We start from the raw sequence: 23,541 nt of genomic DNA on the forward strand, positions 1-23,541 counted from the left end.
CAGAACAACACTGATTAATCAACAATAAGAAAAAGACTGGGTAAAACACAACATCCACAGGTGTTCAAGTCCAAACCTCTGGTAACCGAAAATGACACAGATGCCCACTTTCTTATTAGCAAATAAATGAAAAAATTGTCATGATATCCAAGACTTTTGGGAAAACATTCTGTGGATGGACGAGGCAAAGTGGTAGTTTGATGATCTGGGGTTGCTTGTCAGTGCTTCTCAAACTGTGGTCCACAGACGCCCCCCAGTGGTCCGCAAGGTACTGCATGTTAAAAACCTTTTATTTGCCGTGACGTGAGCTCACAGTGCAACACATACAGCTACGTAGCTTACTACCAGACCGTGTTTAAAAATAATAATATATAAGTGGCTCTGGGCCGCTTCATTCAAAAGAAAAGCTGAAAAGCCGGTGGAAAGAAGACAACGCCAAGGCGACTTACAGTACAGACCAAAAGTTTGGACACACCTCATTGAATTCAATGAGAAGGTGTGTCCAAACTTTTGGTCTGTATTGAGTACAGACCAAAAGTTTGGACACACAGTTGTGTCCAAACTTTTGGTCTGTACTGTATATGATCGGAAGAATTTATGTCTGCAGGACTAGTTTTCGGTTTCTGAGGGTGAACTGCAGAACTTTTGTTTAGATTACAGCAGCATGCCATGCAGATCTACACTTTCCAAAAAGTAGTTCATTCAATAAGTGCGTTAAGAGACTAGTATTTTCATTTCAAGTTGTATTTATTAAGATGTTGTTTTATTGGGCAATATCAAGTGAGGTGATAGCAGCAAGTCTATCTATATCTATATCTGAAAAGCTAAAAAAAAAAAGAAAAACAAAAACCCAACAGCTTAGGTTAGTCACCTTGAAATGCCCCAATAAAACCCCTCAGAAACGCCTCACCTTACTTTGGCCCACACACTGCAAAAACACTAAATCTTACCAAGTACTTTCTGTCTGGTTCCACCGACCTCTGATCGTCTGAATGGGTTCTACATTGGGACTTCAGAACTGAAATGTAAAACAGAATAAGAAAGCAAAATTTTTGGTCTCTGTGGTAAGTGAGTTACATAAAAAAAAAATGTAAAAACCCAGGTGCAACTTTGAAGCTTAGACAGTGAACAAACCAAAATGTTCATGTGAATAAATAAACAGAGCAAGTGGATTTTAAAACACGCAGCTCAGGCTTGTGTTTTGATTTTGATTTGTTGGTTCTGGTGTTGTACTTCTGCGTCTCTCAGCCCATCATTCTCGCCCGACTTTCTTCTTCCACCGACTCGGGTCGTTCTGAAGAACACTCTCTACCGTATTGTCAACTCAGCTGTTTGTGTTTTCAGAGTAAAGCGAGTTCCAAAAAACAAAGATATCATCGTCTGAATGCAAATCAGGCCCCAGTTACCGACGTGCATAAAAAAAATAAATAAAAAACATGTTTTCACCTCAACAGTCTGAAGGTTGTACAGGGTCTAACTTATTATTGTTCATTCCAAAACCTTACTCAACTCTAAACTAACATGAAAAGATAATTCACTTTAAAAAGCATTACTTAACTTGCTTTTAAATGAGTATAACTTTGTAGTCAATAATCTTGAATTCAGAAACAGTGATGCTTAATGTTACACTCTAAGATTCAGTGAACAGAGGCAAGGGGCCAGACATCCAGGTGTGCTGTTTATTGCGAGTATGTGGAATTGAAAAGTTACACAGTTGGACATTTTTCACCAACCATTGGTTGGTTGTCGCTATAATCTCAGCGTTCTTGTGCTCAGATTGAAAGGCAAAGACAGCAAGAGAGAAAACCCAAAGATAAACATGCTTTTTCAGGTTTAGCTTTCAGAAAATCCCTGAAACTTTCATTCTGAAAGTGGCAACACAACAATTTTTGGAGGCGGGGGAGAAAAAAACGGAATAAAGTTTACTGCTAAGCTGTTAAGGCATTTCTACATTCACTCTGTTCAAGATTTTGTTGTTGTTGTATTTTTTGTGTGTGTAAAAACCTGGAAAAATTCCAAACTTTTCTGAAAGTCGACTTATTATCAGCATGGACTTTTCTCCAAATGTTTTGAGTTGCTAATTTTTTATTTATGTATTTTTTTTTTACAGCTGTTAACTTTTCTGTTTTGAGCAGGTCGCACAGCAGCCAGAATGAGCGCGGCGCGCTCTTCCTTTGAGGCTCGAGCGGCGCATCGCTTTTGGCATCGACTCTTTGGTAAGCCTCCGTGTTGTCGCGTCGCTAATACTTCGAAGGCGTCGTGATGTACATTTAGCTGTCGCCGTCGACTGCGGCCGCCGTCTCCGCGTCGACGTGTGTTGTCGGGATCAGCTGCTGTTTTGTGAAAAATGCGAGCTACCTCCTCCACGTTGGCAGCGTCGGACGGGGGAGAGGGTCGACCCGCTGGCCGGGAGGGAACGCTCACAGCCCTTTGTTGTATGTCAAAATCTGACAATCTGTCGCCGCCGCGATCTCTGGCTCGAGCTGATTGGCGCTGATCTGTGGGAGTCAAAGAACAGCCAAAAAAAAAAAAAGGTCAGTCGCACACGGGTGAAGATATTTCGCACGAGCAATTAGATGATGAGTTTACGTCATCCGTCCGATACGTACACGGATCTATACTTCGTAAACGTAGCTTGTGAGCTTCTTTGCAACTGTTTTCTTTTCTCCGTTTTTTTTTTTTTTTTTTAACGCAAGCAAATATTCTTTAAGGCTTTTAAATGTTCTCCATTTGCCGCTAATGTGCAAAAGGAGCCAATTTGGCAGATTAAAGTCTAATTTGAGGTTTACGTCTCCTAATATTTGAACCAGAGACAGATGGCTGTCGGAGTTGGAGGCAGAATCCTTAATCAGACATCTTGCTAGGTGTGAAGTGGGGAAGTGGGACAAATTGAGTAGGCGGGGGTCCCGGAGAGCAGGGCATTCTTGTTGCTTATTGGGGAGATTTTTTTCCCCTCCTTTTTCATCTGCTATTCCTGCAAAAGTGCAAAAAAAGGGAGAGAAAAACAGGCTTTTCACAGGACTGTTGGCGGCACATATGTCTGAAGTTTTCTCTCTTTTTTTTTGCCATATGTCTGTCTGAGCTATTTCCAGCGGGTAATTAAATCCTAAACATTTTAAAGCCAGAGCTGGCTGGCTCGTGTCAGCAAGTCACTTGGCAAGAGAGACAACACAAAGACGGAGCAAAACCGAGCGAAAAACAACGAGTTTTTTAGTGGGGGTTTTTTTTTCGCCGTTGCCGATTAATGAGCAGGATGGCGGCGATCTGAGCCAACGGGGGCTAAAGTTAGATCTCAGCCTGCTTGGCCTGGATGGCACCGGTGGCTGTGAACAACGGGACAACACGGGGTTGAGTCTCGGAGGGCTGCGCCTCATTAGAGAAACACAGAGGAAGTCAGGAAAAGGCTTCGGTCGGAAACTGAACCCCAGTCATCAGCACATAGTCGATAAAGGTAGAATTTAAATAAATATTATAATAATAATAATAATAAAAGAAATCACTCTCAGTCACCAGGTAACTGAGAAAATGTCCTCTTGGTTTTGATTATTTATTTTAATGCGACTGGTTTCCACAGAACACCACTCGGTTGGGAAACTCCTGAACATTTGATACGTCTGTTATGCGGGTGCGACCTTTACCCCGCCTGCGAAACATGCTCACATTTGCTCTTTGGTGTCTGAGAGCTCTCCTAGCGACAAAAACAAACAACTCCTAAGCAGGTTCAGCTAAACACGCTGAAAATAACATGTTACGTTCAGAAAGTGCAGTCAGGGGGAGTTCAGGAAACGGTACATGTTTCACATGAACGACACAAACAAAAGTTACAAATGAAAAATTCACAAGTTATTGCTGACAATCCATCGTTTCTGTTACACAAGTAATGAATTCATCTAGTTGTATTTTGATTATTGATGTTTTATGTGTCCTCAATGCAAAAACACAAAATCTCGACAAGTATTTTTGGTGCAGTTTCTAGTGCAAATGTCTTAGTGCTCTTGACATAAGACAAAGCTAACAAGACATAGGAGGTTGTTTTAAATCAATAATTTCTTAATACTCATGTAAAAGTTCTAGTTCCACTGGCAAATTTTTTCACTTACAACATGGAAAGATGTCTTGTTATACGTGAAATAATCAGTGGAACTCGTATTTTTATGTCAATATTAATGAATTATTTACTTAAAACAAGCTCCTATACATTGCTGAAAAGTTTCTTGGAAGTTAGTTTTGTCTTACTTCAAGTGTACGAAGATATTTGCACGGGAAACTAGACATAAAAAACGTTGTGTTTTTGCAATGCATGAACGGAACCCTGTAATAAAAAAAGAGTAATTATGAGAGGCCATTTTATAGGCTACGGTAGGACTAAAAAAAATGAATAAAAGTTGGGGTAGAGTGGAGCAGCGTAGCAGTGAGGTACCTGAGACATCTGTGGGAAGAGGCTGATGGCGAGCGGCAGAGCGAAGCCGAAGGCAGCCAGACACACCAGGCTGTGGACGGGCAGGACGAGCCTCCGCCGCCGCTGCAGCAGAGGGAGCCTGGAGAAGAGGACAATGTCAGGACCCTTCCATTTTTATCAAATTTGCATTTAGATAAGGCTCCTCTGCCTGATGTACAGAGATGTACATTTAGAAAATAAGAACCTTAAGGCAGGTGTTAGACATATGTTTCATTAAGGTCATAGTTCAGTATTAAAACTGTTTTTTTTAAAAATTTGTCTAATGTAATATTGTCATGTCAAATATGGCGTTTCCAATAGCTGGAAGTGGAAATTTGTCCTAATTATAACTAAGCCTCAGTGATAAACCAAAAATTAACTGACACCGAAATTTAGGATGATGACCGACATCATTTCACCCACATTGGCATTTACAGTGCTTTGTAAAAAATTGCAAACAAAAGTCGATTTTGTCTTTGTTTTGGCCGTGTGTAGCTGAGCTACTCATGGCCTTTTAAGACGTCGAGCTACGTATGTCGTCTGTAGTCACATGACTCCAACCCCACCCAGTCTGTAACAGGAAGTGAAAGAGATGGTGAGGTTGAGAAAACGGAGGAAATTTCAAATGCTGAAACGGTGGCAGTAGAGCTGGTCGAGGAGGAAGAGGAGCAGCTCGTTGCCCCCTCCCGAAAAAAGTAGTGATGTAAATCCTTTGGCAACATTTTGGGTTCAGCAAGAACGTTAGAAGTTATTTTATACTTCTAAATTTGTTCCATTGTGCAATAACTCTGAAATGGGCAGCATTATGTTTCCCAGACACATGGTGCCCTTTTACAGCACAATCAAATAATCATGGTGCCTTCAGTTATAAAAATGCTTTTTATATCAAATTTGACTTCAAAATATTTACTCTGTAATTTAACACCTAGAAATTGGGCCTCTGTCTCTTTAAGAAGCTCCTGCTCTTCCTGAAACTCCACCTTCAGACAGTCGTCATAACATGGCTCCTCTATTAACCCTTTAAAAACGTTTTTACCAGTGTTTTACGGAGAAGTAGTTCCTATGATGAGCTCAGGTAGATGCTCAGCTCCACCAGGTGTTTGCTAATTGCTGCTGGCTAGTCTGAAGGAGCTGAGTGGGGGAGACACAGAAGACGGGTGGAAACAGCAGCTCCAAGGAGGAGCTGTGTCCTGAACCCTGAGCTAGGTCCAACCCGGCGTTTTGCTCAGCTGAATGGTTGCTACGGAGATTAAAGGGTTTCTCAAACATTTATGAAAGAATCAAAGCAAGAATCCAGGTATGTTTTGATGAGGGAATAATATTATAACATGACTAAAAAGCTCAAAGAAATTGGTTTAATGTAATACTGCCCCTTTAACAACTAAACATACTTTTTTTTTCATGTATTTGCAGACACTGTAGCTTAAAAGTTAAGTAAAGAAATAAGTAAAATGGAAAAACATAATTGCAAAAAACCGGATTTGGGGAATATAAATATCCGTGAAGTATTTATGCTGATATTCTTTATTTTTGGGGGGATTAGTGTTATTCATTTGTCGTTAGAGAGATGAATTGTTCAATGTATCATGATATTGATTTCAGAACACATTGTCCAGCCCTGATCATCAATAAAGACTTAAAGACATCCGCTTGTATTTAATTAATCCACATGATGTTTCACTTTGTGTCATTTTACAAATGAGGGACCGGTTTATTGAATTATTATACAGACACTGAAGTACGACACTTTATAAATAGTGCCTGGAAGAATGCATTATTTTCTACATTCGTCTTGTGAAGCACAGTTTCTGCGCTGTTCCCTCTGCCTGCCTGCCACAGGATAATCTCCTGTTCAGTGTGTGGGACAGCGAACTCAGCAGGAGCTTGAGAAGGAGCCGCTCCTCTCTCCTCCACCAGTGACGCTCCCCTCCCCTCATGGCGAGGAAAGCTACTGCCTAATGAGGGAGCTCATTAACACATATGGCTGCCATGGTTTAATTAGGCTACAGACACACACCAGCATAGATGCACATCTTGCAGAAGTGCATTACGAAGAGAAACGTTGCTGCACATTATTAAACGCAAGTGGCAAGGTAAAGTAGGGTGTCCTTAATAAAGGACGAAATAAGATGTCATAAAGACGTTATTGATGAATGAATGTGATTCTGGCTGTATTTAAATTCTCTTATGCAACCCGTGCACTGGGCAAGCTCAGGTTGACGTTGGACAACCGGAGATGCAGGGAATCGCTGGCCGCATGTGAGGACGCGTTAACTTTAACATGTTCTAACGGCTGCGTACATCATCCAACCCGACTTCCATAGGAAGCCCAATCGGATCCAGTACGTCTTGGCCTTAAATGAAAAACAGTGGGATGCTAGATTGTACCATTTAAGATGAGGTAATCAATCCTTGTGGCTGTTGGTTATTCAAAGATTACAAATTATACATTCCCTGAGCTCTAGACTTGGAAACCTGGAAGCTTATTTTGAACTTACCCACTAGCTTCTCAACTATCTTCCTAGTTCAGACCAAGCAATATTTACCTGGGAAAGCGATGTTCTTCCATGAGGATTCACCACTTGTCCTACTTACTTCGTCAGCCTATCATCACCCATTTGGCTGTCTGCCCTCGCCCGCAAACACCTCCTCACGACATCTGATTCAGCCACCCCTGAGACGCACAACTTTACCCAAGAGCCCATAACGTTCCTGCATCTTTCTTATGACACTTCTGGCATAAAGCTGAAAAGACAAACCCCACTCTAAGCGTCATCATTTCTTCATGAATCCCCAGTCACGTACCCCATGCACCACCAAAGTGAGCTCTCAGAAATGAAGCCAGCTTCACAGAACCCAATAAGGTTTGCAATGGAAGTTGACAGAGATTGCATTATTATATGTAAATAACATGAGTCTTGGATATATACTATTCTGTAGGGTCACCAGTTCCTTCACTAGGACATAAGAAAGCTAATCCTTACTGTATTCCAGTGATCGGTTTTTCTTTGACAAACTCCACCATGACTCGTCCAATGTGTCCAAATCATGCGTGTGATGCACCACACTATGGTACTCCAAGTGTCTTCTTCACCTAAACTGCTAACCTGCTGGTTGTACAGTCTATAATTGTTTCATCACATCTCTACAGCCAGGAAGTCACCTAACCCCAACATCAGTAAGGCTTCGTCACTGGGGTGATGGTGGTAGGTGCCCCATAATCGGAGGGTTGCCAGTTCAAATTTCTGTTCACTCTGTATCTGTCATTGTGTCCTGAGGCAAGTCACTTCACCTTTAGGCTAGACACTTCACTCAACTGCACACTTTACTCCACTGTCTGACCACTATGTTTGATGGTGGTCAGAAGGTCCGATGGCACTGGTGTCTGACAGTCTCACCTCTGTCAGACTGCCCCAGAGCAGTTGTGGCTACCATCCACTAGCTTTCCACCATCAGCGTGTGAATGTGTTCTTGAACATTGTGTGGCGCTTTGAGATCCTCTGGACTGTACGTACAGGTACAGGCCATTTACCGTTTGTAGGGCTTTGATGATTGCGTTTGGTGGCTCACAGATGAAAAAGCGGTGGGCTGACTACACTGACTTGCATATTGTATTTATACCTTTTGCATAAGCTATAAACACATCGTCCAATGGCCAACCTCCCCTGTCTATTTCTGGTCTCTTGCTGCAGAGTGTTCCCTATCTGAGGCACAGGTCACCACTCATCCAAGTCATCATTACCACTATTCAGTTTTCTCAGTAAACCTTTTCTTAAACCTGTCTGATCCACTCATGCGTGCAGGTCACAGTAACAAACCGTCAAAGATCATGGATAAAAACACACTGAAATTGAGATGGAGAATATGATTTGATGCTTTGTGCCACTCCTATAAGATATTCAATTATTTTAATATAACTACTAATGCATGTTTCCTAAAAATAAAGGGTCAGGGAGCTTCTTTCATTTGTGACAGAAACTCATATTTTCACACTGCTGTTAATATTTAATAGCAGGTGTTATGGAATCTTTTTAATGTAATGCGTCCAACCATTAGGAAAGTATGAAGCCCTTGAATAGCAACGAAAACAGTGATGCTGTAATATTGCTGCATTACAACATCACCTTGGTCCTAAATCATATAACGTCACTTTTGCCTAAATTTGGGAACTTTCTTCTGAATGAACTTTCCTTAATATACTCAAGGCTGTGCATGAGGACAGATCCTGCTGTCAGTCCAGTGAATATGTTCTCAGCAGAGCAATCCATCATTGAGGGGCCGCCTGGGGGACCTGTCTCTGTCCCCTTGTTCTCGCTCCATTGAGAGCCAGTGAAGGCAAGCTGACATAAAGGAGAGTTGAGAACTACACACAAGGAAGGCACAGTCGATCTCACAGCTCCCCACCGACACTTTTACGCACCAACACCCCCCACATGCACACTCCTTCTGTCTTTCTCTACCTTCCCGTTCAGTTACTCAGGTGCCAGGAATCCCAAACACACCTGGAGAGCAGGCCGCGCCGTCTGAGCCCGCCCAGTCAGAGCGGTTGGGACAAGTGCTGTCAGGGATTCCCAGAGATCTCTGCATTCCTCTCTTACACTGTGGTACTCCGTTGATCCAAAGACGACCAAGCGAACGCGTCACGTCACAAAGATGTCATCACCATAGTCCTTAACAATGCCGTGTCTCACTGCAGAGGAAGCGTCTGATGGAAGAGGTTTATGAAACCATATGTTTTGTTGAAAGGTATCCATGGTTTTACCAGTGCACTACCATTTGCTTCATTGATTGTATGTGATGGAAAAAAGCTATTGCTCTCATAACCGCACTTACAGTAAAACTAATTTCTGCTCAATTCAGTGATTAGCGACATTTAGCGACAGACCTTGACTGACCTGATGCAGGTTATTTTACAGTTCTGTCATTTCATAACTCTGTAGTTTTGTAACGACTGCCGATTTGTAGCTACCAAGAGGATGTAACCATACCTCCCCTGACATCCAAAAAAATATCACAAAAAACTAATTTCTACAACATGAAATTGTTATTTTGTAGAAATAAGAATGACATTTTTGCTGGCTCCATATCTGTGTGCCATTTTGATTCTTTTCTTCTTTTTTTTTCAAACTAACAGGTGCCAACACCTTGTTTTACAAACAAAAATACACAAAACATTCAAAAGAAGTGCAAAGTGGAAGACCAGAGAAGGATCATCTATGATAATTTTCCTCAATCCACTCATGGAGTATATTTAAATTTAATCTCAATCCATATCATCCAAACTAAGATTTTAAAACAAATTTGGTTTTTTGAAACAAGCTAAAATTAATTTCAGATTATTTGATGCATGTGAAGGCAACATTATCCAAATTCAAATCCAATATTCAGTTTCCAGACAGATTAGAAATTTTCAACAGGGTCAAAATTAGTGAAAGAGATTTTCTTACTTTTCCAGTACGGCCATGACCATGGGAGGAAGCACCATGATGGGCATGGGCATGACCACTCTGGTCAGGGCAGTCTCTAAAAGTGCCTGTCGCAAAAAAAAAAGAAGCAAACTCTTAAAATGTGTACAACAATAATACAGTGACATTTTTGTTTTACTCAACAACAGATGGGAAAATGTGCAAAGGAAAGTATAAAACTAGACAGCTGTTATAGAAATGGGGCGGCAAGGTGCTGCCAATGAAACCTTTAATTGATGAAGCACAATTAAAGCAGAAGTTTAGGCAGCTGGACTTTGTAAATATTCAGGTGTATGTGGGGTGTGTGTGTGTGTGTGTGTGTGATCACAATGTCAGAGTGAAAACATATCAGCTATAATTCAACAGAAACATTACTGGGCCTGTTGGGAACCAGTTCAGGACCTCAATTTTATCTAAAAGCATTGAAACCAGATTTCTGGTTGTCCAGTCGATGTGAGGTGAATTCATATTTGTAACTTTGGGTTAAATATTAGACCAAATTTAACTGCTAAAACAACATAATTACTCCATATCCATGCTGCTAAAATGGTTTGACATAGATATTTATTTGTGAAATGGACTCAAAACCGGCTTCTGCACTTTGGGTTCAGCTGTAGTATATTTTAAAAAAAACACAAAATAATAATAATAATAGAGATAAATATTGACATTCGTTTAGCATTTTTAGCCTTTTAGGTCACATTGTTTTCAAATTGTAATCTAAAATGCCAAACGTTAGAACTAGAAGAGAGCATTTCTTTATTTTTTCCTATTCATAACTGCATGTAGAGTCATTATAATAAATAATAATAGAAATAAACACAATAAGGCCTCTGGGACTTACATGCCTGGCGGCTATCTTAGACGTTCCCACCACCTTCCCGCTGTCGTCGAGCACAGCGATGCCGTCAGACAGCTCAGTGTGCCTCATCAGCACCACGTTGCAGATGTTTGCACTCGCTGTGAAGAGAAATTGCATAAGTAAAACAAAGTCATTGTTGTTTAAAAAAGGGAAAACATGAACATTTTAGTAGGCCACTTCAAACAACCATGCAGGCTCACAGATTGACTCAATCATTCAAATCCCTGTCAGGTTGTTGTGTTTCACGTTTCTCTGAATTCCTGAGGAGAAATGAGAAAGTCTACAGTATCTCTGATAAGGTTGGACAAAATGTCTATCATGGCTAACGTCATTTTTATTTTGAAATCCAGAACTTATTGTCACTTTCTCCCACTTCAGCTGTGAGAAAAGCTCTTTTTGCCAGTCTCTCATCTGTGTATTATTCTGTGTAAAGTTTGGCATAAAATTATAGTTAAAAGAGCGACAACAGGGTTTCTGCAGGGTTCATAACTCAAATTCAAGGCTGTTTGAGATCATTATGAATGAAATGTAACTGCAACAGAAACATACAAAACACTGTCTGAAGGGAATCTCTAATTGAATTCATTCGATTGTCCCAATCAGAAAAATGAGATTATAGCACCTCTGGTTTTATTCCTGTTCACTGTTATAAGACTATACAGCATCATTGGATGTAGCAGAGGCCAGTACTTTGAATACACACAGTTTGTTCACAATCATGTTTGTGAAGAAAATACAGCCACAGAATTAAGAGCTTGTTGGAAATGTAATCAACTACCGGTGAAGGTGTGAAATGTTTGAATCACTAACTTCTACTCTTAAAGTCAAGGGAATCTGGAAAGTTTTAGATGCTGAACTTAAAATGTTGAACTTAAATGTTTCTGCTCTGCACGAAAGATAAACTTATATTTATAAGTTGTGTTGACTTTTTATTAATTTCATCATATCTCCAATAATTTAGTAATTGGTGGGGTTTTTTAAAGTTACGATTTAAAAAACAAAACTACAAGAAGAAAAAAGCAGAAGAGGGGACTACTTCCCAGGGTGCTCAGCGGTAAGGTTTCTGCTTCTTGTGTTGCTCCATGAGTGAGATGGAAATGTATTACATTGGTTGCAAAGGTTGAAGACAATGTCTAATTATTAACATTATTTATCTCGTCTAGATAAACGTTTCTGAGCAGAATTCAGTGCGATGTTTAATACTGTGCCTCATCAGATCAGATATTTTATTCATGCTGTTTATGTTCAAGTTGTTCTGGACCAAAACAAGTCATTGTTTCAATCTGAAAATAATACAGAGATGTGTGCTTGTCCAACCAGCTGAGGACAGTTTTCTTAAAAAATTTTAAAGATTTGGTTTAAATTATAGGATTATGTTATATTAAAAAACAAGTCACGATTCAAGATTAATGAGCTTTAAAAAAATGTCTAAGCACTGTTTCCTGTTAAATCCACTTGATGAATTTTAATTCCCCCGAGTTAAAACCAAACGTTTTCCAGTTGACTTTACTTGTATGAGCCTTCATTTTCTAGTTAAACCCTCTTCAAATGTTTATTAATAGGCCAAATACAAATATAACTGTGAGATAAAACACACATAAAAGACAGAACTGAACCCGACTGGGACTTTGAAACAAACAAGAGTCAAATCAGCAGCAGAACACAAAACCCCGGCGAGCCGACAAACGGCGGCCTTATTTATTCACGCTCGCCAAAATGAACACAAATGTATGTTAATGTAGATAGACCTTTCTTCTTGACTCTAATAGGAATGAGAAAAACTCATTTTAGAGAGTTTAGTGCTCTTGCCCCGAGCCGTTTTAATTTAAGACAACAGCGTCCGGAGTTATCTCTGCTGCGCCCCGGAGGGACGGCAGGTTGCCTTGTGAGGGGAATTTAATTAACTGAGACCATTTAATCCAGGATAATTTATATATATATACATATATATATACATATATAAAGGACAGATATAATGATTTTGGCAAGGAATAACAAAAAAAAAAAAACAAAGCAGAAAGATCAAATTCTCAAAAACATGTTTTGTAATTACCTTCATAAAGGCAATAAAGTAATTGGGGGAAATCGTACTGATAATTACAAATCCTGGACGGCTCAATGCTGACATTCCCCGTTGTAATTATTTTAAATAATTACATTTATGTGCATTCTAAATATATCTGGTAGCTACTGGGAAATGCAACCAATTGTGACCTAAACAACACAAATACTTTCTAAAGAAAACAAATTCTTTGCCAAATCTTTTTTTTTAAGCTAGTATGAATTTAGCTCCAGGTATAGTCCAATTTATTTGAATGACAGGCAATTCCTTGATGAGCTTATTACAGGATAAATCTGGCCTTAAGTAACCAAACACAATCAAATGGGTGAAAATTCAAACAGCACTTTGGTTTCCCGGACTCCAATTAGTCCGTTTAATTACCTTTTTATACGGGCCTGCAAACACAACAACTGCAACAACAATGCCCAGACCGAAATCAGGTAAATGGGGCCTTGACATAGACGCCACTTTAGGGGTAATTATCCAATTTGTTTGCAGCAGTAGAGTTCCAGCGAGCAGCCAATTACCAGGCAAAGGCTGCACTGCAGAAACCTGTTGATTTAATTAGAAGAGCCGCCACGGCATGGAGGGGCGGTGTGGGAGAGGGAGGGCGACAGGCAAACAATTTAATTACGCGCCAGCAGCCCCGGGGCATTGTGGGACACGGGTCTATACCCCTGGGTGTGATTGTGACTCGGGGAGGTGGCACGAAAATCAGCTTTGTGGCTCGGCGACCATCTGACAAGAAGCGAGCTCTCAGCACGTCTCTAACCCCACGGAAACGAAAACGGTCAAATAAAAAATACACACACAAAAAATAAATAAATAAAAGGAGAAAAAAAAAATCACTCCGTTTTGGGCTTTCGCACAGAGAAGCGATGCGATCTAAGAGAAGAATCCGAACTCTACGAGCTCCGAGGGTAAAACAGAGCGTGGTTTTTAGAGGAAAGAAAAAAAAAACTGCCTGCATGTTGTTTAATTAATGCTGGTCGCTGTTGGCAAGTATGGACTCAAACCTTAAGCAAATGAGATTCGAATAAAGTGCGACTCTCTCTGGACTCACCCACTGCAGGGAAAGGGACGAACCGCTGCACCAACAGCTTGGTGGTTGGGCTTAATCGGTCGGCTTTCTGGATTAAAACATTCAGGCCAACCTGAAGGTGAAACACGTGGAAAATCATACGGTTAAGTGTGCAACAAGCAAAAGAAAAAAAACATACTTAGGGACTTTTAGATAAATATTTCAAAGACCCAAAGCGTTCTAATGAAGACCTATGTGTTCAGAGAACACACCGGCGCAAAAAATAAGTACAAAAATAAATAAAAAAACTTCAGCCTCCAGCTTTCGCCAGCCCAGCGTGGGGTTGTCAGAAGAACGGACGTGTAATTGGAGGGCTCTTGCCCCCCTCCCGGCGTGTCGTTCCTCCCTTCAGACTCCCTGGGATCTTTTTTTTTTCTTTTTTCTTTTACCGCGGTTGTCAGGCCTGAGGCCATCAGCCGGAATACGCCCAGCAGGACCAGTAATTGGCTCAGTTTGACGTCTTTGTCCCCGATCGAGGCCCGTCTCATCCAGGCACACAGGATGACATTATACTTCTACACGATTAAAGCGGTGACATGGAGGTAATACAAATGAAAACGGTATTTTGAGAGCCGAGTGCGAGGCGTACGCTGATATTTAAGTTTCTTTAAATGACAGCTTTTCTGTCTAAGTCAAACACGTCAACGAGATTAATGTGTCGCAGAGAAGGAAGCATGTAAATAATGTAAATCAGGAAAATCTTCCTTCTAATAAGTGGATATTAAGGATTTACCAGGAAGAAAATACAGTACAGTCCTGTCAAATCTTGTTTTTTCACATAATATCTGGTCTCTAGTTAAATCTAAGTAGAGATGGAGCAAGACGCTGTCCAATAACTGGAATGGTCTGATTTCCACCCTGATTGGACCTAATCAGCGGCTGCTTGGAAACTTTAAAAAATACAATCGTTTTCCAGTCAGTGAATGCACCATGCTAAGCTTTACCAGATTAGACGGGCAGCGAAACTCTCCAGCAAAACTAAAAAATAGAATTTTATGAATCTGAGTTAATGTTGCTAGATGGGGTTAGGCTTGCTACACGCTCGTGTACACCAAGTGGCACCTTGAAGTTGCTTGCGAGCCACCATAATAGAGAAGAAGAAGAAATTCTCCAGAGTGAAAAAATAATCAAAGTTAGCTTTAACTTCATTTTCTAAGACATGTTACCTTTTCTAACCTCATTCTATGCACATTTAGGAAATTTTTGCAGCATTTTGGAGCTCTCAAAGAAAAGGTATTCTCCAGGCAGCCTAAGTAATGCTAGCAGCGCTAACAGCTAATATAATATGCTAAAGCCAGATTAGAATGTCAACTAAAGAATTCAAATAAAAAATGTTTCAAACTATTTACCTTCACCTCTGCTCCAAATGGAAAAAAAGAGGGAAGGGAAGGAAAAAGTTTTTTGAACACCGTTAGCTGTCCTCCTGTACTGGGTCAAATCATTTCGACAAAGTAAAACCAAAGCAGATTGGAGCTAAACAATTTGTAATTTTTAAGCAATTCGAAATGAATTCAATAACAAAAACTCCCAAAAATGTTATTTTATTTTTTAAGTAAATTTACTAAGAAATACGGCTGCTATTTCTTAGAACAAACTTAAAATCCACAGGACCAATTGACAGAACTACCCCCATTATTGATGTGATGAAGTCTATAAGTTACCTTTTCTTAAATAATAACAGTTTGATATGAAACCCTTATAATCGCTGAACCTTTTTAAATGATTATTAACTTCATTATTTAAAATATTATTATTCATACCACTACCGTTACTGCTACTAACAACAAAAACAGCAATAAAGCCAAACACCTTGAACAAGTTGAAATTAACTCATATTTCATTGCATTAGCCTAATCTCACATTTAACACTTTAGCTTTGGTAAAAGGAAAAAAAAAACATTTGTTAGGAAATAATCATTTTGGAGAAAGTCACCAGCTCCATAATTGATGGCAATGATGTGGAAATACTTTGTACAAACTGCTTAAAAAAACAAACAGAACAGGACCTTGTCTTTGAGATTATTTCACAAGATACAGTTTTGCTAATAATTGTGCCACCAGTGATAATGTTTTGTTTTTTTTTAATTCCCAACATCAGCCCCCCCACCCAACACAGATCAAATGCATTTAAAAATAAGGGCTGGATTTTTTTTTATTAAACTATTCAGAATAAAGTGTGCAAATAAATGCGTCTGGGACTGTAAATATGTAAGTGCTATTATTGATCAACAACAACAGAAGTAAAACATGAACTTACAGCGATGGAGACGGCACTGGTCACCGCCCCCACGTAACCCTGGAAGAATTTGGAAAATGGAGCGGGCTAACGAAAGAGCGGAAGAAAAATTAGAATAATAACAGCAAATTAATAATAATAAAAAAGGATCGGTTCTTATTTCAGGTAAAGCACCTTAGTTGCGTTACGGTTGCTGTAGTTAACACAGGCGTTATGGCTCTGGTTTAACCACTGGGGGAAAAAACGCAAGAAAAGGTGAAATGAAGGAGAGCCTGATGGTGGATGTAATGCTGACTTGTCAGGGTTCAACACATCTTCTGATTTCTGGCACATTTATCTTTTTTTTATTACATATTTGCCAAGTTAAAGTAAAATGTATAAGTACCTGCCAGAAGATGGTGGACGCCGTTGTTTGATTAGGGAGAAGGAGGCCAACAACCTGCAAAAAAACATATTTCATTTGTTAAATAAATAAAAAAAATACCCAAGCACAACTTCTTTATTTAAGCAAAACAAATTTATTTAAATTTCCTTATTTTAAACAACAACAAAAAAGTTCATTTTTGATGACTAGGAAACATGTAAACCAAGACTTACCACTGGAGTGCCAAATGGAACAAAACCTATGGAAGACAGTCAGTATTATGGCTCTAAAAACTGCATTTATCAAACTTACTGAAACTACTTAGAATTATTAAAACATTACAAAATATTTTATGTCTTATTGATTAGAAATGCAGGTCACATTTTCCAGAATTTCAGGAGCCATTGGCAACATCCGGTTGCTGATCATGCGACTCGTGTGACGTTTCAAAAAAAAAAAGTGTTTCATTGAAGTTTAGCAAAGAAAACCAATTTTGATACGACAGAAACAACAACCTCATCCTAGCATTAAAACCTTTTATTGAAAAACGAGAGTTCTTTCGAAAGTGACGTATTTCCATTAAGCAAATTTGTTTTCAAAACATCAAACTGCACAATCATATTGTCAATGGAAATGCAGACCAAATGTAGGGAACTATAAAAATGGAGTCAGAGAACTCAACACTAAAATGTTAAGTTTCTGCTAACTGTGTTGTTATCCTGCATGGCATTGGCACAGGCCTAATTTACAGCTGATTACTTTATCTTCTTCAACCACCCAGCTCTCCATCTCTCACTTACACCCACCTTCCGACTTACAGTGGTCACAGCACAAAAAAAAGATGGGCTTCTTTTCACAACCAAAACACTCCTTTTTGCTTCCTGAAAAACCCAGAGACACTCTCCGCCACCGCAGGAGGGAGGTTTTAATCAGCCCCCAGCTGAGTGTGACCTTTCCGAGGCCCGAGACAACCCGAACAGCCCCGTTGAGCCCTGACAGGTCCCAGGGTGAACGACGCCTCCATGTTGGACCACATAACAAGCCCCCAGATCCCACGTCCCCCAGGACTTCCACGCCGAGGCGTTCTACCTGACATCCGAAAGGGCATGAGGATCTTCTCCCCCGTGTCGGGGTGGATGATGGCCTGTAATGAAAGCACAATCAGACGATAATGAGGACAAAATGATTCGGACCATTGTAATTCACAAGAATTACTTCTCAGAAGGGGGAATAATATCACCTTTATTACAGTGGAACCAGTGCCTCCCATGTGCTACGGAGACGTTGGAGAGCCCACTGTTCTGCTTGTCACTATGTGCTACCCTGAGATGAACCATTTAGAAAAAGTTCTGACCAAATTACCTCACAACAGTAACGTGGGTACAGACGCATCTTTTTGACTTTTATTTGATCCGGTTCAATAGTTAGGGTGTGTTCACACCTGATAGTTCAGTAGACTCGGTTGGATTGGGGAACAAAGTTGAGACATTTTGCTATATTTTCAGCTGCTGTCGTTCGCTTTCACACTGCACTGAGTCAAACCATTTGAAAATGCTGTTCACCTCCTCGCCTGTGGTGGCGCTGCACCAATAATTGTTGAAGGAAATGACATAAAAAGCTCTGAACAAGACACTGAGCACAACTTCCTTCTTTCACAAAATGTAAACAAAAATGGACTAGCATCAGAATTTAGTGTTGTGGGATTTTTCTTTTGTCTTCGGCAAAAGACCGTAGCCCATTTCTTTAGCTAGCGCTAAGCTCACGCTTTGTTTTGGTTGCATTTACCCAGAATGCCCTGTACTTTAGTTCATTTCCTGCATTTGCAGCGGCCTCTCGTTCATTTGAACAGCAACAGAGTTCACTTCTACTGAACTGAACTGAGGTTTTTAGGCAGAGTTAGCTGTTTTGGTCCACACCAGAGATTGATCATGCATTCACACCTCCCCAAACGAACCAGACTAGAAATACTCAAACTACAGTTCAATGAAAGGCAAAATCAACTAAACAGGGTTTGTGTGTCATTTCTTTGTATACTTCTGAATAACAATATTAGCAGATGGGAACTTCAACCAAAATTTCCAGAATTTTTATTTGCTATCTTTCAAAACCTGCTCGTTCTGCCCTGATCAAACGGCGCGTCGATCTGAATAAAATGCTTCCGTTAATGATTAACCAATCGGAGACTTTGCGGCAGATTTCCACTCACCGGTTTTGAAAAGCCTCCTTTTCAACTCCCCTGTGATTTGGGGTCGTAGGTCAGGTGTGTTTTGAACTTCAAAGGTGCTAATCGTAAGCGTTTAGACACGTCGCTCTCGCTCAGTGGAAAAAAGATGGAGATTTTAGATTCAAACGGGCAGATTGCTCATCAGGCCCAGTGGAGTGGCTGATTCTTCTGAGCCTAATTTGATGGGATCATGTAGCAAATAAAGCTTTTTCCCAGTGTTGTTCCTCTGATATCTGTACAGCACTTCAGATTGACTTGTGTACAACAGGTCCTTTATAACCTGCCTTGTCTTATGGCAGTGAGGTAGCGGTGAGCCAAAAGGCTATTAAAAATAAATAAATAAATAAACTCTTACCTGCTTTATTTTCTGGGCTTCCCATAGCTGTTGAAATTAGAGATGAAAATTAAAACTGTCCTCTGGTGTAAACTTTCAAAAGCTGGTTCATGGCCGTCTCTACAGCTAATCGTTACAGCTCATCATCCACCAAAAGTAAAACTCGAGTTTGTTTTTACACAAATTTTCACACATTATGTTCTCATTTATAGCCACACAGAAATATTTGATTGACAAAAAGAAAAGAAGTGCGTCTACCTCGGCGTCTGTGACTCCTGGAGGCAGAGTTCCTTGTTTGAAGCCATCGAGCAGCTTAATGCAGTCCTGCAGCCGTTTCTGGTGTGACAGAAGGGAGATAAAAATGGAAAACTGCACTTACTCCACAAGTCTCAACAAAATCTTTGAGCAGATTTTAAGACGACAAATATTTTCTACTGAATGGTAATGAGCTTCTTTTTGTTGTTGCGTTACAATCTAATGATATGCAAACACAAACCTTTAGGTGCTACTATCAACCTTGGTATATATTAGCATACAGCGTCTGGCAAAACTAATTCATACACCTTCAACTTTCCAACTTTTTTTGGCACTTTAAAAGCAAACATGTCTGGGCTTTGACTGGAATATCGCAAGATGTGGATACAGGACCCTAAATACAAGTGAGCATCGATTACATGAAGATTATTTTGACAACCTTAGTGCAGATCTAGCTGTCTGTGGCAGGTGAGCTCACGTTCATGTGAACCACAGCCGTCACTCATCACAGCAGCCGGGCTGAGGCTGCCTCCTGCAGGGCTCCAGAGTGAGCGCTCACTTTTCTTTTTTTTGGGGGGGGGGGACAAAAAATTACTTTTAGGAGTATTTTTACTATAATGTACTTTTTACTTTTACTTGAGTGGTTTTATTATGAAGTATCGCTACTCTTACCCGAGTAATATTTCTGTATTTTCTACCCACTGACTGAAAAACAAAACATGTTTTAACCACAAAATTTATCACCAGACACACACACCTGCAGTTTCTGTTAAACTTCCAGAAGTTTAATATTGAGAGAAACAGATATGGAAAAAACTATTTTAGCTTGATTTAGTTATTTCTTGTTATTTATATGAATGATTGTCAATGTGGTCCTTTTCCACTTACCGTGTATATTTTGATCCATCTCCATTTTGATCCATCAGTTCCTCAGTACTTGAGTAAACTTTTTACCAAATACTTTTTTACTCTACCTTGAGTAATTTCTTGGACAGCTACTTTTTACTTTTACTTGAGTAAAAACATGCTGAAGTAGTGCTACTCTTACTTGAGTAATATTAAGTGAGTGGGGACTGTGAGTTTTCATGGGCGGCAAACGATAAAAGAATGAAACGACGACAAAAAAAGGACAGGGCAATATTTCATTGTGGAAGTTAAAAGAGCAACACCTCCATTTTTAATGTATTGTTAATGTAAAACTGTGAATGTGAAGACCAGTGAAACCAGTGAAGAATTATTATACAGGTTCATAAAAAAACCCCTAAAAAACTGGAATATGCTGACTTTTTATCATTCAGAAAGCAGAGCTCATATTTTACATTTATTAATCGCTGAGTGAAATATTTCAAGCCTTTAGTTAAATAATAAAAACCCCAAATTAAGTGTTTTTAAACAATTTAATATTGTGGAAAAAGTTGAATATTGGAAACAAACGATTGGTTGTTCAGAGATTGATTTTTGTAAATCGGATCGGCATCGGCCGATACTAAACCTCAGGTATCGGAAGTGAAAAAAGTGGATCGGTGCCGACAGTTCTGCCCACACCTGTCCACAAAATCAGGCTTCAGTTTAGCACCAGACCGAGACGTTTGGACTTTTACATGTGTGGACGGCCTCTCATAAAGTACATTTCTACAGGTCAGAATTTATAATCAACTTCTCCCTGAACTCATGGAGTGACATGAAGCCGAGTACCTCTGACACGAAGAGTGTGCTGGGGTCGATCACATCCAGGAAGTGACGGAATCTCCCACGAAACGTCTCCTAAAAAAAAGTTTAATAAATCATAAATTGTTTTTATAGCATTGTTTTTAAGCTTACGTCCAATTTAAATTGTTTCCTAAAAGATGTTGTGCGTTTAACAGCTCAGCGTGAATCACACGAAACCTATTCTTTCACAAGTTAGCAAGAAAAGAGAACAAAATCTGGAACTTTCCAGTGACTTGAAGACTTTATCTTTCGCTGAAACGCGGGCAGCCGAACCAGATTCCGGATTGTTTCTCACAGCGAGAGATTTTTCCAGCTGTCTCTTCCCTCCGGTAAACAGCGACATTGCGGCTCGCCAGCTGTTTGACGGCTCCAGGTGGAGCCTCCTCATTACAGCCGCTGGCAAACTGTTTCCCATCTTCGTATTTTAGAGGCCCGAAATCCGCATCGCGCCGAACGCAATTAAGCTCTTTAGTGACGGTGCCAGGAATACCTTTCAATCATTAATTCATAGGCGAGCAGAAGGAATCGCTCCTTCCCTCCATCCCTCCGCCTCCTTCACTTGGGTTTAATTACACTAACTGTTAATTTGGACAGAAATCTGCTATTTGACTCACCGCTACGTCTCGTCACTTAATGAACATATGGATGGTTGTCAAAAACAAGGCACGAGGGGGGAACGGCTTTTTCAAATCTGTTCAATTAGATTATTCACCGATTATTTAAATGGTTCAGTTTGAGCCGACGCTAAGAGTTAGTTTAAAAGAAAAACCAAATGTATTTTTTTCCCTTTATTCCAAAGGTGTTGCGCTGTCATGTTGTGTCCCACCGCTCACCTAATGCTTCCTGCGCTTCAAAGTGCCGAAGCTAATGCTAATTTATGCACATTAGCCTAAACACTAAAACATGTTGATCATTTTTATCTATCTATTTTAATATGCCGTTCACCGTAGCGTGCCTATATATGACAAATTTTAATAAGTGTCAACATTTTTGAGTTAAATCTTTTTACAAGTCAGTACAAAACAGTTTAAAAATGTTTTCTTTTGCTGTCCTTATGTAATATTCTAATATTAAATATCTGCAGTGAGAAGAAAAACATTACAGAAATAAAACTCGAACACGTCCAGCTGCTGCTTTTGAAATAAATAAAAAAACAAAAAAAAAACGTTTTAAATATCAGTCTTTATTGAATATGACTATACAATAGTTAAGATTATCAATTTTTGGAAACAATTAGGCCATTTAAACTATCTTTTTGTTTTCTTTATTTTTTTTTTGCGAGCTCGTGCTTGTAAGCTGCCCATCCGGTTTGTACAGTAAGATATGAAATATCACCCTGAGGAATGCCTCGCGCTGAAATAAAATCAGCAATTCATTATTTAGATGACGTCACGTCTTCTCGCGCTCTATTCAAAACCTTTTCTTCTTCTTCTTCTTTGATCACATACTCCTTCCTTTTAAAAAAGAGACATTTGTCTTTGAACACATTTAGACTCCCTGGTTTTGTTTTGGACCGGATTTTTCTTCAGCCTCGCCAGCGCGGTGAGCAGGAGCTAAACTGTTTCGCGCAGGAAAACGCTCCAAATGTTCATTACGGCTTCTTAGAAAGAAGCTTCTTTTAATAAAAAAAATACAAGCGTCTGCGCCCGAACCGAGTTGAGACCAATTAACGTGAGCGTCCACAGTGAGTCCGGAGCTCAGCGTGAAGGTTTGTGCTGCGTTTAGGGTCACGGCTGAAATAAGTGTACCTGGTTGAAACGAGACTTTCCGTACTGGAACGGTGGGTAGTCAGACATGCTGCCTTACAACACAACGCTCCTCCTTACTGCTCAAGTTGAGCAACTTTCTTTTTTGTTTTTTTTTTTTCCCTCCCCCGACCACTTTCACCGTCTGGCGCCGCACGGCAAAAACACTCAGCTGTCTTCCCACGTTGCATTGTGGGCAATGTAGTAATGCCGTGCTGGCGCACGCATGCGGGCCGTGAACTGCTTTCTATATGCGACTACATTTCCCAGAAAGCTGTGCTTTGTTATATAGTTTTACAAAAACAAAATGTTTACAGCAAGACAGTGACCTTGAACATCGTGAAAGTTGGTCCTTATTGTCAGTCATTCAAACGTTTTATCACGTAAAGTACTTTGAGCTGCTTTATGTGCTTTGCTAATGAACTTGACAACACAAAATATTTATCCGTTGTTCAGAATTGAAGTAGAATCTAGAATAGGGCTGAAACAATCAATCATTTTAATCGCGATGAATCGATTTTTTTTAACGTCTACTAATTTAGCAATGATTAATCGTTAACTACAGTATACAGATTCAAAAGAAGGATATTTTCTGAAAATAAAACATATTCAGAGCAGTAATTAAGCCAAAACTCTACAAAATAAATATCCATTTTGGATTTAATATATATATATATATTTTAAAAAAAACTCCTCATGTAGCAGTTTTATCTTCACCCAGAACAAAGGAATGACATGTTATTGCATTTTAGCCAGTAAAATGTT

General features: G+C 39.8%; 1 protein-coding gene across 5 annotated transcripts; it reads right to left on the reverse strand.

The window, feature by feature from the left end:
* Positions 1–1,659: 1,659 nt before the first annotated feature.
* On the reverse strand, positions 1,660–22,962 carry sfxn5a (sideroflexin 5a). 5 transcript variants are annotated; one of them, XM_032547260.1, is made up of 14 exons: positions 22,780–22,960; positions 21,017–21,085; positions 19,325–19,402; positions 19,088–19,114; positions 17,598–17,652; positions 16,742–16,767; positions 16,530–16,583; positions 16,319–16,375; positions 16,166–16,231; positions 13,891–13,981; positions 10,748–10,863; positions 9,886–9,971; positions 4,421–4,538; positions 1,660–2,498 (listed from the first exon to the last, which is right to left on the reverse strand). In XM_032547260.1, exons 1-14 carry the CDS (start codon positions 22,825–22,827, stop codon positions 2,421–2,423), a joined length of 969 nt encoding a protein of 322 aa, XP_032403151.1. In that variant the 5' UTR covers positions 22,828–22,960; the 3' UTR covers positions 1,660–2,420. The 5 variants fall into 5 exon arrangements, 4 of the variants coding, with proteins under 4 accessions (XP_032403151.1, XP_032403154.1, XP_032403152.1 ...); XR_004336803.1 differs by lacking the exon at positions 1,660–2,498 and adding an exon at positions 8,941–9,143 and having other exon boundaries at positions 4,435–4,538; positions 22,780–22,962; XM_032547263.1 differs by lacking the exon at positions 21,017–21,085 and having other exon boundaries at positions 1,666–2,498; positions 22,780–22,961.
* Positions 22,963–23,541: the final 579 nt, after the last annotated feature.

This window comes from Xiphophorus hellerii, chromosome 19, assembly GCF_003331165.1.
Source record: "Xiphophorus hellerii strain 12219 chromosome 19, Xiphophorus_hellerii-4.1, whole genome shotgun sequence".
NCBI lineage: Eukaryota > Metazoa > Chordata > Actinopteri > Cyprinodontiformes > Poeciliidae > Xiphophorus > Xiphophorus hellerii.